Source organism: Radiomyces spectabilis (genome assembly GCF_025331425.1).
Source record: "Radiomyces spectabilis strain NRRL 2753 chromosome Unknown BYT42scaffold_10, whole genome shotgun sequence".
Classification (NCBI taxonomy): Eukaryota; Fungi; Mucoromycota; class Mucoromycetes; order Mucorales; family Radiomycetaceae; genus Radiomyces; species Radiomyces spectabilis.
In genome coordinates, this window is record NW_026251935.1 from 1,039,437 (window position 1) to 1,056,053 (window position 16,617).

The 16,617-nt window shown below is 44.2% G+C and overlaps 6 protein-coding genes across 6 annotated transcripts; 5 read left to right on the forward strand and 1 right to left on the reverse strand.

The window, feature by feature from the left end:
- Window positions 1-60: 60 nt before the first annotated feature.
- BYT42DRAFT_616242 (uncharacterized protein) lies at window positions 61-2,492 on the forward strand (the record flags this gene model as incomplete). The annotated part of the gene is made up of 6 exons (XM_051572047.1): window positions 61-414; window positions 516-661; window positions 743-782; window positions 859-952; window positions 1,027-2,141; window positions 2,223-2,492. 6 exons carry the CDS (start codon window positions 61-63, stop codon window positions 2,490-2,492), a joined length of 2,019 nt encoding a protein of 672 aa, XP_051421187.1.
- A 137-nt stretch (window positions 2,493-2,629) lies between these two features.
- On the forward strand, window positions 2,630-5,049 carry BYT42DRAFT_56932 (asparagine synthase-domain-containing protein). The gene is made up of 12 exons (XM_051568280.1): window positions 2,630-2,856; window positions 2,924-3,105; window positions 3,163-3,291; window positions 3,354-3,626; window positions 3,691-3,869; window positions 3,955-4,269; window positions 4,329-4,449; window positions 4,507-4,546; window positions 4,603-4,631; window positions 4,694-4,817; window positions 4,885-4,924; window positions 4,995-5,049. Exons 1-12 carry the CDS (start codon window positions 2,766-2,768, stop codon window positions 5,002-5,004), a joined length of 1,533 nt encoding a protein of 510 aa, XP_051421188.1. The 5' UTR covers window positions 2,630-2,765; the 3' UTR covers window positions 5,005-5,049.
- A 409-nt stretch (window positions 5,050-5,458) lies between these two features.
- On the forward strand, window positions 5,459-8,187 carry BYT42DRAFT_56813 (uncharacterized protein). The gene is made up of 11 exons (XM_051568140.1): window positions 5,459-5,833; window positions 5,913-6,111; window positions 6,195-6,262; window positions 6,334-6,398; window positions 6,476-6,551; window positions 6,632-6,792; window positions 6,885-6,989; window positions 7,092-7,237; window positions 7,311-7,392; window positions 7,477-7,515; window positions 7,707-8,187. Exons 1-11 carry the CDS (start codon window positions 5,633-5,635, stop codon window positions 8,038-8,040), a joined length of 1,476 nt encoding a protein of 491 aa, XP_051421189.1. The 5' UTR covers window positions 5,459-5,632; the 3' UTR covers window positions 8,041-8,187.
- A 172-nt stretch (window positions 8,188-8,359) lies between these two features.
- On the forward strand, window positions 8,360-10,211 carry BYT42DRAFT_579087 (uncharacterized protein). The gene is given in 3 exon segments (XM_051569353.1): window positions 8,360-8,664; window positions 8,677-9,108; window positions 9,185-10,211. The coding sequence occupies 3 exon segments, from the start codon at window positions 8,400-8,402 to the stop codon at window positions 9,778-9,780; spliced, it is 1,293 nt and encodes a 430-aa protein (XP_051421190.1). The 5' UTR covers window positions 8,360-8,399; the 3' UTR covers window positions 9,781-10,211.
- Window positions 10,212-11,152: 941 nt separating this feature from the next.
- On the reverse strand, window positions 11,153-12,723 carry BYT42DRAFT_56977 (uncharacterized protein). The gene is made up of 3 exons (XM_051568322.1): window positions 11,972-12,723; window positions 11,616-11,906; window positions 11,153-11,530 (listed from the first exon to the last, which is right to left on the reverse strand). Exons 1-3 carry the CDS (start codon window positions 12,468-12,470, stop codon window positions 11,199-11,201), a joined length of 1,122 nt encoding a protein of 373 aa, XP_051421191.1. The 5' UTR covers window positions 12,471-12,723; the 3' UTR covers window positions 11,153-11,198.
- A 1,289-nt stretch (window positions 12,724-14,012) lies between these two features.
- BYT42DRAFT_599707 (domain found in IF2B/IF5-domain-containing protein) lies at window positions 14,013-15,964 on the forward strand. Its single transcript, XM_051570990.1, has 4 exons — window positions 14,013-14,458; window positions 14,524-14,605; window positions 14,691-14,863; window positions 14,949-15,964. The coding sequence occupies exons 1-4, from the start codon at window positions 14,384-14,386 to the stop codon at window positions 15,807-15,809; spliced, it is 1,191 nt and encodes a 396-aa protein (XP_051421192.1). The 5' UTR covers window positions 14,013-14,383; the 3' UTR covers window positions 15,810-15,964.
- Window positions 15,965-16,617: the final 653 nt, after the last annotated feature.

The window sequence follows — 16,617 nt, forward strand, 5'->3', positions numbered from 1 at the left end:
TATCCAAGAGAATCCCTTTTTATTTCTGTGTGTTGTACGTGTTGGTGTTTTGCATGTGTTATGGAGAATAATTGCCCAAATACCCTTGATAAGCTGTGGCGCAATCCAGACACCAAGCTGGCTCGTTCCGCCATGCAGGTGTTGGAGCAACGAAAACCCCATGCTCACAGAGGATCTTCAACCGCACCACCCTTACAGTCCTTACAAGCGTCTCAGTTACCACATCGTCCATCGAAACCTTCTCGTGAACCTACTCCTCTTGCCGAATCCACCGCCAAACATGCCATCACCAAATCCAATCAAGAAGTCTTGAAATCCCAACGCAAAATGTTCCAAAACTGTGTCTTTTATCTGGATGCCATTGAGGAACCCGTCGCCGGTCGTTTGAACAGACAAATTGCGATATTGGGAGCTGTAAGTCGTCGCAGGGGAGAACCAATGATGCCAGTTCTACTTGCATTTTTTTTCCGCTCCATACCAAACACTCACTATTTGTCTTCATTTGGATCGAATAGCGTACAGAGACCTTTTTTTCAGCCAAATGCACTCACATTGTCACTTCCCGTCCATTCGTTAAACCCAAACAGAAACAGGCCGATAGCGACGACCACGGCAAATCTGTCGATCAAGAAAACGCTGTACCCACTCATGACCAAGCCAGGTAAAAAATCCACAGGCAAACCTTTATGCATCGATAAAGAAAGAATCTAATTTTTTTTATTCAACTAATGTGGCACCATAGCGATAAAAAACTGTACCCTCTCCGCACTTTCTCCAACAAGGTAAAACAATTAAATGGGCGGTTTGGTTGTGAATGTTTCAGACATGCCATATTGATTCCATTTCTCTCCATATCAGATGAATACGGCTGCCTCTTCCAAGCCGGCCGTGGTGAACCATGGCATTCTGGAAAAAGCCTTTTCCATGAAGATGACCGTGTGGTCCGTCGAAAGTGAGTCTCACCGCCGTATTTGCCTGGTTGGCAAACCATGGTGTTCAACACAGAGAAACTAACCCATCTTGTAGAAATGCTCAGCATCCTGCAACGGTTGTTGGAGAGACCTAATTATCGTACGGAACGTGCGAAGCAAGGAGGATTGGACAAGCTGCTTCAGGAAGAAAAAATGTACGGTATCAGCACCAGTTTAGGTGGTGCTGATGGCAAATCCGCCCCGAAACCACAGTTCATTCCCTTTAGAAAACATTATATGAAAGTCGACGATGCCACAGGTGTGTATCGAACGTTGGTCGCCAAAGAATATCTCCATCCCCGTGAGGATCCCCACGGATTGGCAGTATACCCTATTTTGAGAAACAACAAACCCGGCATCTCCCCCTTTACGCGCGTCCTACCCAAGGATCGTGAGGAAAAGAAACCCAACGTCAAAGCCAAAGACACGGCGGTACCACAACCTATCAAGGTCGCAGCCAAACCGAATCCGCCGAATGACGAAAATAAATCTCCTGCGGAAGGTGACGATCCTATGGAAATTGATACCCTTCCAAAAGACACCATGGCGGCCGAACATGTCCACGCGACCCGTGCCGAAATGCCATGCACGCCCAACCAAACGCCTGATACTCGTGCGATGCGTTCGAGAGCCGCATCAATAACACGAACCCCCTCTTATGAAAGAACCAAGGGCGACACTCCCGGTGTTCTTACACCGGATCACAGCCAACCATCACCATCGCTACGTCCCTCGGGTTTCCAACCTTCCATGACAGGGTTACAACCTTCAGGATTCATTCCCACCATGACGTCTCGCCAGTTGACCACATCTGCGATCAATCCCAAGTATCAACGACCCATGGATGAAAATGTCTCTCGACTTGACAGACGCATGGTCGATGGTGGCGCCGGTCCCATTCGTGGTCCCAACAATCAGCTACCGTCGTTAAGGACAATGACCTTGGCTAAAACCGTGCAAGGATCCACCCAACAACCCTCCTCTCAAAAAGAAGAGAGTGCCAAGTCTCCGGCCTCACAACCAAAGAGACAGCCTTTGGGTGCCATCTCGGAAAAGGAAGCCAAACAGCGAGCTTTGAGAAAAGAATACGAAAAGCGCGCTCATTATCTTCGTGACATGGATATGCGATACTGTGAGAATTGTCAGGTACGGTTTGAGGACTTGGAAAAGGTAAGAAAAAAGCTGATAGCCATCATCGAATCCCTACGTGTGGCGTTTCGACTGACCATTGGATCTTTCTTGTATGAATAGCATGAGAAAGAGGAAAAACATCAAGCATACATACGTGACGAGACTCATTTCAAGGATTTGGATACACTCATGGCCGAAGTGCGCCGTCCGTATCATTCGCCTTTACCGGCCCACATGAAAGGCATCATTAGTCGGAACATTGACGGTGACAATGTCCAGTTTGAGTCCACCATGGTCAGGAAGCGACAGCGGGTCAAAGTAGAAGAATACAACGGCTACGATGTGGCCATGACTGGCATTATTACCAACAAGCATTTACCAGGACTGTAACGTCCATTTGTACATAACATTTTTTTAATAATAATCATAATAACAACTACATCATGTTGGCATTCCATTGTCTAGTCCCCTTTTTATGTTTGTCATATGCTCATCATGTAGAATATCCTCATCCCTCACAACCAGAAGCTTCCCAGATAAATCGGACACCAATAAACCCAGCCAGCCTTACAGAAACAGAGGGACAGTCACCTTGATTAATACAGCAGCGCATAAGCACGATCAGCCCCCCGATCGTTCCGCTTCATCTTTACTACCTGTTCAATGTGCGGCATTCTCTTTTCCCTGTGCACCACGGGAGTCGCCGTCGAGCCGGACCTTTGGGCCGATTTAATGTGCCTGAATACGAAACGAGGTATACACCAGGATGGCATCATGGTGGACTTGAGAGATCAATCAAATTGATCATGTTACGATCGCAGGACCCGATGCACAAGGCACCCATCAAATAACGGCAGATACGGAAGGAGAGAATCCGGTGGATCTGTGCTTCTTTTCCACTGTACTTCATCTCCGAGGACCTCGTGTGGTTGCACAACCTGTCGAGAATCCAATGACCCACGATGTTCTTTGCTGGAATGGCGAAATATTTGGTGGTTTAAAGGTCTCTTATTTGCGTCCCACTTTCAATTCTATGCTTACTAAAGCACCGGTAGAAAAGGTCGATTGCACAGATAATGATACTCGGGTGTTAATGGATCACTTATCACAAATGGACGACCGATCGCCCAACGGATTGTTGAACCTTATTTCGCAGATCGAAGGTCCGTTTGCATTTGTGTACTGGCAGGTAAAATGAGCTGTATTCACTTGAGGGTCGGTTTGTATGGAGTTGCTGATCTGTGTTTGTAGGCTCGTGCCAGAAAGCTTTGGTTTGCGCGCGATTGCTTGGGACGTCGTTCTTTGTTGTGGCGTCGGTCGGATGGGGGACCTTTCATGCTTAGCTCGGTGGGACCTTCGTCGCGGCTGAATAAGAAAGATTGGGCGGAAGTGCCTGCTACTGGTATATACTGCATCGATCTCAGTCAACCGGCTCGCCAAGACGACGTGGCTGTGGGTGGCTATCCGTTGAAAAACTATACTTGGTCTCATCAGACCACGCCCGATGCCGACATTCTTACTTTGGTAAGCCAATGGATTATGAGCTTGGGATTTAGTCGACTGTCCAACTAACACTGATGTGTGCTAGAATTTACCTTTTCCGAAATTGAATACTGAAATGCCACCGGCTGATATCCTGGAAACGACCAAAGTCGATGATGCCGTCGAACCACCCATGGATCCGAAAATGGACCAATCCATTGACCAGTTTACAGAGGTGCTAAGTGAATCGGTGCGTTGTCGAGTGGCCGATATTCCGTCTTTCAGGTAAATAGTTGGATGAGCGAAAAAGCCATCTGGCCTTTTTATGAACGAATGTAACATTCCTATTTCGCTCATTGCTATCATTTAGCGAGACAAATCGAGCCCGTGTCGCCATTTTATTTTCGGGTGGCATCGACTGTATTTGCTTGGCTGCGTTGGCGCATCAGCATTTGCCTCTTTCTGAACCGATTGATTTGCTCAACGTCGCCTTTGAGAATCCGCGCACGGAAAAGGCAAAGCAGCAACCCAAATCAAAACCCAAGTCCAAGTCGAAATCTAAAAAGAACAAAGAAAGCACTGAATCGACGCCTGAGCCTGTCACTTCCGTAGAAAAGGAGGCATTGAACTCCATGTATAACACACCGGACCGCTTGACTGGTCGTGCAGGTGCTGAAGAATTACGGTAAGATTGAGCGTGGAGATTGAGAATATGAGGCTTAGGTTGCTAAATCTGCGTGCTAGACGTATTGCTCCCAATCGACAATGGAATTTTGTTGAAGTGGACGTACCATACACGGAAGCGATGGAGCATCGGCAAACGATCATTGATCGCATGTTTCCTCTCGATACGGTCATGGATCTGGTAATTGATTTTTTCGATATGTAATTACATCCGACCTATTTGTTGATGACAATGTAGAGTATTGCTATGGCGTTCTGGTTTGCATCTCGCGGTCGAGGTAAAATTTGTGGATATGTATCGGTACTGCATCCGCGACTGAAAAGAATTTGTTAGGTACAATAACATACAGTGGTACTACCGAGGTAAAACAAGTCCCTTGTTGATTTTATGTGTGTGTTCTTTCTTTTCTAACGTCATGCTTCAGCCTTACGAAAGTCCTGCACGCGTACTGATATCGGGTCTGGGAGCTGACGAACAACTGGGCGGCTACTCGCGTCATCGAGAAGCGTTCCGTCAAGGAAGTTGGGAACGACTGATCCAAGAAGTACGTACGCCAATAAAAAGAGCAAGTGTGAGCAGTATGATTTTTCTTGTGGTTACTCATGGGTTCAATAGACGCAGTTGGATGTAGACAGAATATCTACTCGAAATTTAGGTAGGGACACGCTTTGTTCTTGAAGATGAGTGGTGGCAGGGACTAAGAAAGTACTTTCCGATATGTTTAGGACGCGATGATCGTATCATGTCGGATCATGGAAAAGAGGTTCGCTTCCCCTTTCTTAGTACAGTAGTAGTGGATTGGTTATGCCGGCAACCTATGCATATCAAAGCTGATATGCGGTATGGTCGAGGCATTGGAGAAAAGCGGTTACTGCGACATGCGGCACGGCGACTCGGTTTGAACGAAGCCAGTCGAAACTGGAAAAGAGCGATTCAATTCGGTGCCAAAACGGCTCGCATGACCGAAAATACCCGCAGTGAAAAGGGACAACATAAGCTAGAAAGTCCATCCTAGATTTGGCATATGTTTATATCATACACTTTATCAAAAACTTTCATGAAACAGAACAGAGCAAACCATGACTTGAAGAAGGAACCTGCAATTTGTATAGCAAATCCAACCTGTCAATATCAGCATGCTTCTTCATAAAAAGGCTTGATGGTGAAAAAGTGAGTCCAATGACAAGCGCAACCGAACCGTGTGAGTGCCAATGGTCATTGATTGGCATTAACGGATGCGCCTTGCATGATGGGATGGTTTCAAAGGTTCAGATTCCGCAACCCATGGGTTCTATGCAGTGGCTTATTGTGTGGAGCATAATGATTCACTTGTTCGTCCATCTCTGTTTCTGCTTATTTTGCAATGAGTAAGGAAACAAGGAGCCCTCAGCAACAAAATGCGCCAAATCAGGACATTGACGCCCAACTACTGTTTGAGCAATACAATCCCGCTCTTCATTTCGATTCGCCTCCGTTATCTGAGAAAAGTTCCAATGGCGAATCATGGTATTTAATTGGAGAACAAACTGCGCCCACGGATCAGACGGCGTTTTGGAACACGGTCGTAAGTCTTCAAGTGGATGGTTACTTTTGTTTTTTTTTTGTTTTTTTTTCCAGCTTGAGCTGATTCCTGTCTCTTGTAGAAACGATGGACAGAAGAACCCCAGTTTGTTATTCCACCGATTGAAAAAGCCAATATTTTGGAGTCCACGGTGAACGATCACGGACAAGATCTGCAACACCCATTTGAACGCGTTCAGCGAGAATTGGTACCTAAACGCAAATCCAAAGATTCTCTTTTTGTCGAGACCGTGGAATACTATGAATACGACAGTGAGAGCGGTACGTGAATGGGGGAAATTTTGTGCCTAAATATGGCAAAGTGAGGCTGATCTGATTCTTTTTTTTTTTTTCGGTGGTCCCAGGTTACTGTGGTCAAGTTGTCTACCGTCCGAGCGAGAAGGATCAGCCATTGCCATTTTATTATCCAAAGGTGTTTATTTTTCTTATGACAGATGGACGGAGGTGGGAGCACAGACGATCTGACGCGTTCCTCCTAATTAGGTTGCAGCGTACCGTTTTGTTTACATCAAGGATACACAATTATCGGCGTATCACCATGACACCAGGTAAAAATGATTTTGATCCACGTGGAGTGTCTAGAATTTGGGGTTCCTGACATGTTTTGGTTTCCGTGATCGTCCAGCGATGAGCGAGGTTTACTCCGATTGGAAGTGGTGCCTCTGACCGGGTCACCCATCGCTGTTACAAATGCCAAAATGGTAAGCTCAAAAAAAAAATGGCGGGGAATATGTGTATATGTATGAAAATCGATGATCATCTCAGCCATTCATTCTATAAGCAATATGCATTGAAAACGCTTTTGCACAAATTGTTTAAATGGTGTATTCAAGCGAGACTCGGATACAAGAAGCAGGCGCACCACGATACCCTTGTTGCCAAGGACACCTATGTTGCCATGTACCAGTACATGAAAGAGAAATACGCGCAATCCCTCGTAAGGTAATTGAGACCCTGAATGTTCGTACTCCCCAAAAAGCTTGACCTGATCTAATCACTTATTCCGCCACCTGCCACGTTGTTTTCTTTGGTAGTAACTGGACAGAGAAAACCGATCCACAAAAGTTTGTCTTTGAAGATATCGCGATTGCCAGTTATTTGATCTGCCTTTGGAAAGAGGAAGAAGCACGAACTCACAGGTAAGTGTCGATCCATGTCTTAAGTCATTTTGTAGCGGAGAATCTCCATGGCTTAACTTTTTTTTTCTTAAAAAATTTTGATGCTTGTTCCTGAACCGCAAGAAAACCGACTTTTGTTGATCTGGGCTGTGGCAACGGACTTTTAACTCATTTGTTGATCAGCCAAGGTTTTAGCGGTTACGGTGTCGATATCGCTTCACGAAAAATTTGGAAAAACTTATGCCGCGGCCATGCCGACAGTCTCAGAGGTAATTTTGATGACCAAAACTGTCCATGGATCACCCAGATTACGTATGGGATGGACTGAATTGATTTTTTTAGTGGAAACACTTTATCCTGCCCAGGCAAGTTATCCTACCGTGGATTGGATTATTGGTAACCATGCGGATGAGCTGGTACCATGGTAAGGATAAATAGCTCAATCATGGTGACATATGACATACTGGGTTCCCCGAATGGAGCCGATTAACCTAATGGAATTATGCAGGATTCCCATCATTGCAGCGAAATCAGGAGAACATTGCAAGTAAGAAACAAAAAATTGGAGCTAGCATGGAAAAGGAGGATGGAGTGAGGACAAGGAACAAGAAGAAGACAAGAATCAGGGAAGAAAGGACCCAAGAAGAAAAAAAAAAATTAGGGAGACGAGTTGGAATAAGTGCAAAAAAAAAAAAAAAAAAAAGAGAAAAAAAATTGATAACGGACATAATCGTCTAGGTTTTTGGTCATCCCTTGCTGTTTCTATGGTTTGGATGGGACACGAAGATTACCACTTCGAGCGACGGCGGAAGGAGGAAAATACAGGGCTTACACCCACTATATCAAGGACATTGCTTCGCAGTGCGGATACCAATGTGAACAAGATTATCTTCGCATTCCCAGTACCAAAAATATCGCCTTGGTTGGTCGACAACGCTCCTCACCGGTAGACATGGCGACACTGAAACAGCTGGAAGAAACCGGGCGTTCATTTGTTCCTCGAAAAACCGACCGAGAAAAGGATGAACGGCGACGGGAGTTGAAGCGGTCAAAAATAGAAAAAAAGGCCTGAGTGACACAAGACAGAAAAAAAAAAAAAAGGTTTTGATGACAATAGCAGATCTTAAACTGAGAGTGAAAAAAAAGGAGTTCATATATTTTTTTTTTGGCCGGTCTGATGAGTGTTTTGGCTGTGTAAGCTTTTCTTTTATAGTTCAAGTGTCCCTTTTTTTTTCACCTCTTCTCTCTTTTTTCATCTTTTTTGGTTCCTGTTTTTTTTTTTCCTTTTTCCTTTTCTCTTTCTCTTTTTCCTTTCTTTCGATTTGGATTTGTGAGCCCTCCCCTTTCGTTACAAGTCTCTTTCATTCATTCATTTGATTGATCTTTATTAGTTTTTTTTTTTTTGACGTCGTTTCTTTTTTTGTTTCCTGAATGAGGTTCAGAGTTACCACTTGGGTATTCTTTACCCTTATATTGCTGCAAACGATTTCGGTGGTCCATCTTCAGCTCCTTCCTGATATCGTTGATCCTTCTACCAAAGCCCCAGCTGTCGATCCTACCTCACCTAGCAACGGCGGTTCAGGTACCGGTAGTGCCGGTAGTGGTGGTGCCGAGACCAAGTCGCCTGCTGTAACGGATGATCCTCCCACCTCACCTTCGCCTTCGGACAAACCACCTACCACTTCGGACAAACCGTCACCTCAACCGACACCTCAACCGACACCTCAACCGACACCTCAACCCAGCACCAATGCACCGCAACCGAGCCCGAATCCTTCCCCGAGTCCAGCTCCCAATCCAGGATCCAGTGCATCGGATAAACCTGCTCCATCGAACCCGGCCCCTTCCAGTAAACCTTCTACACCGGCTGTGCCTCCGTCTCAACCTCCCGCCAGCAGCAATTCGCCATCGCCCAGCACACCAGCATCTCATCCTCCTTCCAGCAGTGTGAGCAGTGCCAAACCGCCTTCTAGTTCAGCAGCAAGTACTCCCCACTCGGGCACTCCTTCTTCCGATGTTTCTTCGACCCAACCGACTTCCTCTGCCAGCAGCGAACCGTCGCCCTCCAGCCAACCTAAGCAAGGTGACAATAAGAAATCCAATACGGGAACTATCGCAGGTGCCGTCGTCGGCGGAGTTGGTATGTAGTGAAACGCGACCCATTAAATTTTTTAGTGTATTTATTGACCTTTGGTTCGTTTTTGGGTGCCATATAGTCGGACTTGCGTTGATTGGCGGTGCGTTGACTTGGTTGAACCGCCGTGGAGGATGTGCCCGTCGTCGAGAAAAACGAACCGCCGATTTTGAAGATTTTGGATTAGCCGAAACCGATTTCCCTCATCATCGTACACCTCCCATGGCCGCCGCGGGCATTCCTCCCGCCAGTTCAGCCGCGGGTGCCGCAACGGCAGGCGCGGTCATGTCACCCACCATTCCTCGAATGAACGAACAAGGCACTTTTTACAACGAGCCGGCTCACGATCCCAACTATCCCATGTACGCTCATGGTGCTTATCAACCTCAGTTGGACGCGAGTCACGGGGTCGAATACGGTCACTTGTCGCCCATGCAGCAACATGCTCAAGCCTACTATTACCCTGGGCAACAGGATGCGTACGGACAATATCCTGCCGAAGGTTACTATGACGACCCCAATTATTATTATGACGGCAGCACCGCGGTTTCCAGTACGGGATACGATCATATGCAGCCCGGTCAACATCCTCAGCAACCACCACCGCAACAACCTTTTTCTCCAGGAGAGTACTATAAACCGGATGCGGCTGATGGTAAACCTCATCAAAGAATGTAAAGCTTTTTTGACAACCGAGAAGCCGTCGTCGCTATTCCCCTTCTTCTGCCACCTTTTTTCTTTTCTTCCTCCCTTCTTTTTCCCGCTTCCAATCTTTTTTTTTCTTTTTTTTCCGTTTGTTGCCGCACGTTTTTGATTCTTCATCTTGGGAACCTATTTATCCTGTAAATGTTTAAGTTTCTGTATTCGGTACAAGAGGACATGTTGGAAAGAAAAAAAAACCGATGGCGAATCAGGCAGGGTTTTCTGTAGAGTTCTTAGTTCTTGTTTCTTGTTTCCATCGCCCTTGTTAGATTTTTTTGGATTACTTTTTAATTTTTTATTTTTGTTTTCTCTCCTTTTTGATTTTTAATCCCACTTCAATTCACTTTGAAAAGCATCAATGAAGAGGTTGTCACAGGGTCTAAACAATGATATTATTTTACTTTTTATTTTCTTTGTATTATCGACAACTTGACCATTTTCCTAGTGCGCAATATGAATTGTTGCATGGTGGTTTCGTTTGTTGTTTACAACTGGGACAAGTCAATGGTTTATGCGTGATTGCCCCGTGATGTTTTATGCGACATGGGTTGTGTCGATCTTCATGTGCTTGTTTTTAATTACATGGTTGCCGGTCTGCATTATATTTTCTGTGAAGAAATTACCATGGACATTGTAACACTGATTGTGCCACATCAAAGCCTTGTAGCACCCTTGGCAAAAAAAAAAAAAAAAAAAAAAAAGAGAGAGAAAACGTGGCCGCATTTAGTGACCCGGCGACTGCGCGGCTGTGCACGAGATAACATAACATGTTTAAAGTCTTGCTGGTTACAGCTTTCTTGAATACATTGGTAATACCGGCTTTGGTGGTATTATTGCAATCAAATTTGTTGATCACCTGATATCAAGAATACGAAACAACAAGTGTCCCTGAATCGGCCGGTTTCTTGTCTTGAAATGTATTTCCACAATCTGATACAGATGAAGCGGAGTTCTAGCTGCATGACCACATGCCATCATTTTCAATTCCTTTTGACAACAGCTTATTCCGATACGAAGCCCACCGCCCCATCAACAACAAACCAATCGATTCTCGCTTCATGGGGAACCTCCATGTCTATTAGGAAGACGTAGAGAATAAAAGATGAATGTCAATGGATCGTCACCATTTACATTATCAGATGCTCTTTTTTCAATTATGTCTTTCTCTTTAATTCATTATCTTTGTAGTGTGTATTTTGCATCGTACATACAATTAAAGCATGGACCACAGTTCATTGTTTTAAGCAACCACTTTATTTATTTTACACGTGGCACAGGTAAAGTTCACCATTTAAGTATATGAAAGTTATATTTATATTACAAAAAAGTTTCAAAGCAAATATTTCAGAGTGAGTATCAAGATGAGGGTGGATATAACTGGGAAAAGAGAGTGGTTACAACAGAAATGGGACGGGCCCAGTAGACGGGATATTGCGGAGTTGACCGACGACTTGGTGCACATGGCGTTGATACCAATCGCGTTCAGACACAGCCATGACCCATTCGCTTTTCAGAGTGGAATGACCGAATTTCTTCTTGAATAGCCACACCACAGGCCATGCAATGATCCACAGACAACTGATGAAGAAAATAAACCGGATCACCCGATTATCAATCCATCGGGCCAAAGGCGTGTCGGTTTTCACCGTCACCTTGTCATCTTCCTTTTCATACGTGATCTTTACAGTATGAAGATATCCTTGCTCACGAATCGCAGCAGTAAAGGCTAAAATTAAAAGTAAAAAAAAGATGATCATGAGTTAGCGCCCTTTTCTAAAAAAAAATATCCAGGTCCAAGGATGGGTAGGTACCTCGAGTCAATTGCGGATAATCCCAGAGAACCACTTTGGTCATTTGTAATTCTTTCAGTTGATTTTTTTCGTGGACATAGTCATCGCACAGTTGACGCACTGTCTTGGACTCGCCCGTGCTTGGATCGGCCATTACATAAACGCCCTGACATGCCGGTGAAATGTCATGGCTGCAATCAATATCGAACAAAAAGTCGTCCACTTGTGTTGTTATAGGTTCAAGTTCAGTGACCAATTTTCCTTCATTGTTACGCGTGGTTCTAGGTTTCCACTGCGTTTCCTCGTGATAGCCTGTATATAAGAATCAGCAAGCTGCTCGCTGAAAATTCAAAGCACTGTTTCCCAAGAAAAATTACCATGAAATTTGACTTTCATCCGGGGCGGTTTGTTATGCTGATACAGAAACTGCAAAAGGGCCTCGCCGTCGTGATTGATATGATCGTCACGGGAAAGGATGCCTTCGGTACTGGTCTCGAAAGGAGCTTTGTAAACAGAGTACGATGGTGGCGCAGGTCGACCTTGAAACGAGTGGTCTTCCTGGTTTGCCAGTAAGGGTTGACTGGCTTCATCAACCACTTCCGGTCCCAGATAGTCTCCGGCATCGAACGGAGTACTGGGCTCACTGGCTAAAAAGGTGGCATCCCGAACAAATCCTTGCAGCGGACTACTGCTGAATGGCGCTGTATCGGTGACCCCGGAAGAAGCGTGCGTCGCAGCATCGTACGATGGAGGAGGGATCGGTTTACTAATGTCGTTGGCATCCGGTGCAGAAGGAGGGAATTCCCGAGACGACCCGGAAGGAAACGACGTTGACGAGTAATAATAATCGTGCTGTTGCTGCTGCTTCTTGGACATGATCAATAGAAAAAGACACAGAAACCACCCAATGCCCAATGCCAAGAAATGCTTACACGGCGAAAATTTGCCCTCTTTTTTTTCACATGAGACCCAAAAATTTCAAACACGAAAATGGCTGCGATTCGTGTGGCCTATCCATCCGATTTCCGGTCCGTCAAACGTGTCATAAAAGAAGAAGTGCTGCGGATCCTTCAATAATATATAATGGGTTTATGTCAATGTTTTCTATTTGCCACCACTACAATTACGCTGGGTAAATAAAATCATGTTTTCTACCTTGCGTCAAATGAAGGATGATATTGTTGTTTATACTGTAGCGCAACTTGCTTGACATTTGAAATTACAGAACTCATTTACAGTTTGAAGAAATTGCGATTGACATTTTTCAGAATTCTTGCGAAATGCCAATTATTAACCCTTATTTGTGCAATCGACATTCTGTTGATGTCGTCAGAGATTTTATATTGTGTAATCACATCCAATCCGATGCAACTGTTTGGAAATTGCCTATGCGTTTGTGTATAATACATGCACTGGTGCGTGGTTCTGTAACGAGAATTTCCTTGGATATGCCCTTGGAACCATATGGAACCATATTTTTGCAATGTACTGCAGAGAGTAATTATAAGAGCTTTAATGGAACACCACTCCAATCGTTATGGCTTGTTTGCCCTGTCATTGTTTATTTTAAAAATCATATCAAGACGTTTCCTTTCGAGGTTCACCCAGGATGATCATGTTTCCGAGCAATAAGAGTGTGTAATCACAGTAGTTTTCATTGCCAATGCAAGATAAAGTGTTGCGAGTCGGATGGCTGCAAGCCAAGTGGCTGGGTTGGCTCGATTCAAAAGGCGTGTGTCGACATATATATAGTGTGACAAGTCGAAAGGGAAATTGAACAGCTGAACGAACCAAAACATTGACAACACTGAACCAGATGCTACGTTTACAAGTGTATTAAACTGTACACTCAGTGTTCACTGAACAAGGATGTAACCAGCTCACATCCATTTCGTACAAGTTACAGTAATTATTTCCAAAAGTCCGAGTTAGGGTTCTCATAATACAGTAATTATGTAAGCCGCAAGATGCCATAAATGCTATATTACGGCATTAGTAGTAAAACAACATACGTTTGTCACAAACGTTAAACACATTGTACGGTTGAGATTTACTGTAAATTGGATTTTCATAGTCATTGGCATTGCAGAAATTAATGAGAAGTTTATTTTTGCAACTGTTGCAGACCTTTTTTTTTCTGTTCTTTGTATCACCAACTGTGTACCTGCGTTAATTTAGCACTGTTTTAAACCTATGGTTCTTCCGCAAAGCCCGTTACTCGATTCGTGCAATGGAACGGTTTTTTGATAGGTTGCAGCTCGGCTCATCTTCAGCCAGATGAGATGAAGCAAGCTGAGTGGAGAAATGCCTCCCACGGGCCGTGTGACTGGCATACAATTCTACGTCATGAACAGCGTCACATTTTTTTTTGGCTTTAATTTTCCTTTCAAAACCTCCTGTTGTTTACAATTTTTTTTTTTCCTTTTTCTTTACTCGCCTTTTCTTGGTTCAGATTGTGTCGAGACCCCCACTTCATCTTCTTTATTGACAGCAATCGTCTTTTTGCAACATTCACCTTTGCAACACAAAAAAGCAGTCGACGTACTTGTTCATGTTTTGTTCATCACTGGACTGGAATCACATTTCCCATCAAGACAGTATAGAGCAGTACCAGTTACATCGTTTTCTTAAAGTCAAAAAGAAAGTCTCTCAGGCGACCTCCTAAACCACTTATTCCTCTTCTCTTTTATTTCTTCTTCTTATTACACACAAACAATACTCTTGTTTCAACCTACTCCATTTTTCCCTCCTTTCTTTATTTGTAATTTGATAACATCCAGTTTGCAACCATGTCTGCCATTAATGTTCGACGTGATGTCAAAGACTCCTATTATCGTTACAAGATGCCTCGCCTGATCTCAAAGGTAAAGTGGAAAAGAAAATATTGCAAGCAAATGTTACAGATGGCTTACCTTCTTTCTTTTTTTAGGTCGAAGGTAAAGGCAATGGTATCAAAACGGTTATTCCCAATATGACGGATATTGCCCGTGCTTTATCCCGTCCTCCTTCTTGTAAGTTAATGATTGGCTAAATTAATTCATTTATGTTGAGTGGATGAACTCACGACGGATTCTTCTTTTTTTTTTTCCTCATCAGATCCTACCAAATACTTTGGATGTGAGCTTGGTGCTCAAGTCAAATGTGATGACAAGAATGAACGCTATATTGTGAATGGCGAACACGATGCCGAAAAGTTGCAACAGATTCTTGACGGTTTTATTTCCAAGTTTGTCCTCTGTGACTCTTGCAAAAACCCTGAAACCGATATTGTAAGTCATCATGTTTACCAAAACAATGGATAACAAAAAGAGAAAGAGTGGCAAGACTTACAAGAAATGGTGCTTTTTTCTATAGATCATCAAGAACGATGATATTCTCATGGACTGCAAAGCTTGTGGTGCCAGAAATCTGGCGGATATGCGTCACAAGTTGTCCACGTTCATTCTCAAGAATCCTCCTGCTGCGGCATCCAAGAATCTGCGCAAGCAGCGCAAAGCCGCCACCGCTCAGGCCAATGGAACCGATGAGAACGGTATGCCCAATGGGCACGATGATGGCGCTGCCTCCGATGATGATATTATCTCTCAACGTATCAACAAGGAAGCTGCCGGTTTGTCACTTGAAAGTCAGCTCGCTGAAGAAGATTGGTCCGAAGATACCAGTGAAGAGGCCGTGGCCCAGCGTATGAAGGAATTGTCCGTCAAGGGTATGGGTGCTTTTGGTGGCGACGATGAAGACGATGGCGAGAACAAATATGAACAGTTCGGTGAATGGCTCGACAGTGAGGAAAATCCCTCGGATGATGCCATCGTTGAAAAGGCCGAAGAATTGGGTGTCTTTGGCAAGTACAAGGCTTGCCAGGTGTTGGTTCAGTGTATTTTCGATGAAACTATCGCTGCTCAGATTCCCAAGCGTACCAAGCTGTTGCGCCGATTCGTCAAGGATGAGAAGCACCAAAAGGCCGTGTTGGGTGGTATGGAACGCTTGGTCGGACTTGAATACAAGGATAAATTGATCAAGAAGGTGCCGGCCATTCTCATGAAGTTGTACGATGCCGATATCATTGAAGACGACGTGTTCTTGAAGTGGGGTGAAAAGCCTTCGAAGCGTTACGTCGAGCGTGAAGTCTCCAAGGAAGTCAAGAAGGCCGCCAAACCCTTCTTGGAATGGCTCGAAAATGCATCTGAAGAAGAATCCGATGAAGAATCGGATTAAACAAGACGTTCTTTTTTTTTCTTTTTTTCTTTTTTTTTCACTTTTTTCCTTATTTCTATTTTTACACCACACGGTTCGTTGATGATAACAATGTAATGTCTATTTTCCCATTGAATAAATAGTCTCTACAATATTGGACTGAAAAAAAAATTGCGCATCATTTTTTACATTCGTGTGCCGTTCAGCCAACCACATCGTCGCGAGCATCAATTACTGTATTGAGTCTTATGGTGCGAATTAGCGTCATTAGGTCACGAATGAGCTCGCAGCACTTGATGGATCGACTTGTTCTTGTATCCGACCAACGATGCGATGAAAATCTTCGTGCCAGCTGAACGTTGGGAAAAAAAAAGGAGACCCTACTGCCTTTACGCCGATACATCATCATTTTGCCCTCGTTCATAGCTTTGGCCATGCAGTCTATTGTTTTTTCATAAAGATGCTACGTGGCACCATACGTGGTGAAGAAGGGAAATACATAATGCTCCGTTTTGGATTGCACTTTGGAATCGTATTTGATCGACAAGTGGGAACTTGTGCAACGTCTTTTTTTATTGGGTATGATGATTGTGTTTTTTATTTACGATATCATAACAAGAAAAAGATACCACTTTAGAATAGTTCTGCAGGGCCGATGGAGATAAAATGAATCGCAGAAAAAAAAAAAAAAAGGTCTCCACCCCCCGCAAAAAACACCCGCTCATTGTTTGTGTGCGTAGTTGGTTCACTCATCATGAACCGGCTGTAACTGAATCGATCTGCACGTCCGTCGTTTCGTCCTATAGTTTGCATTTCAACTTGTACAACA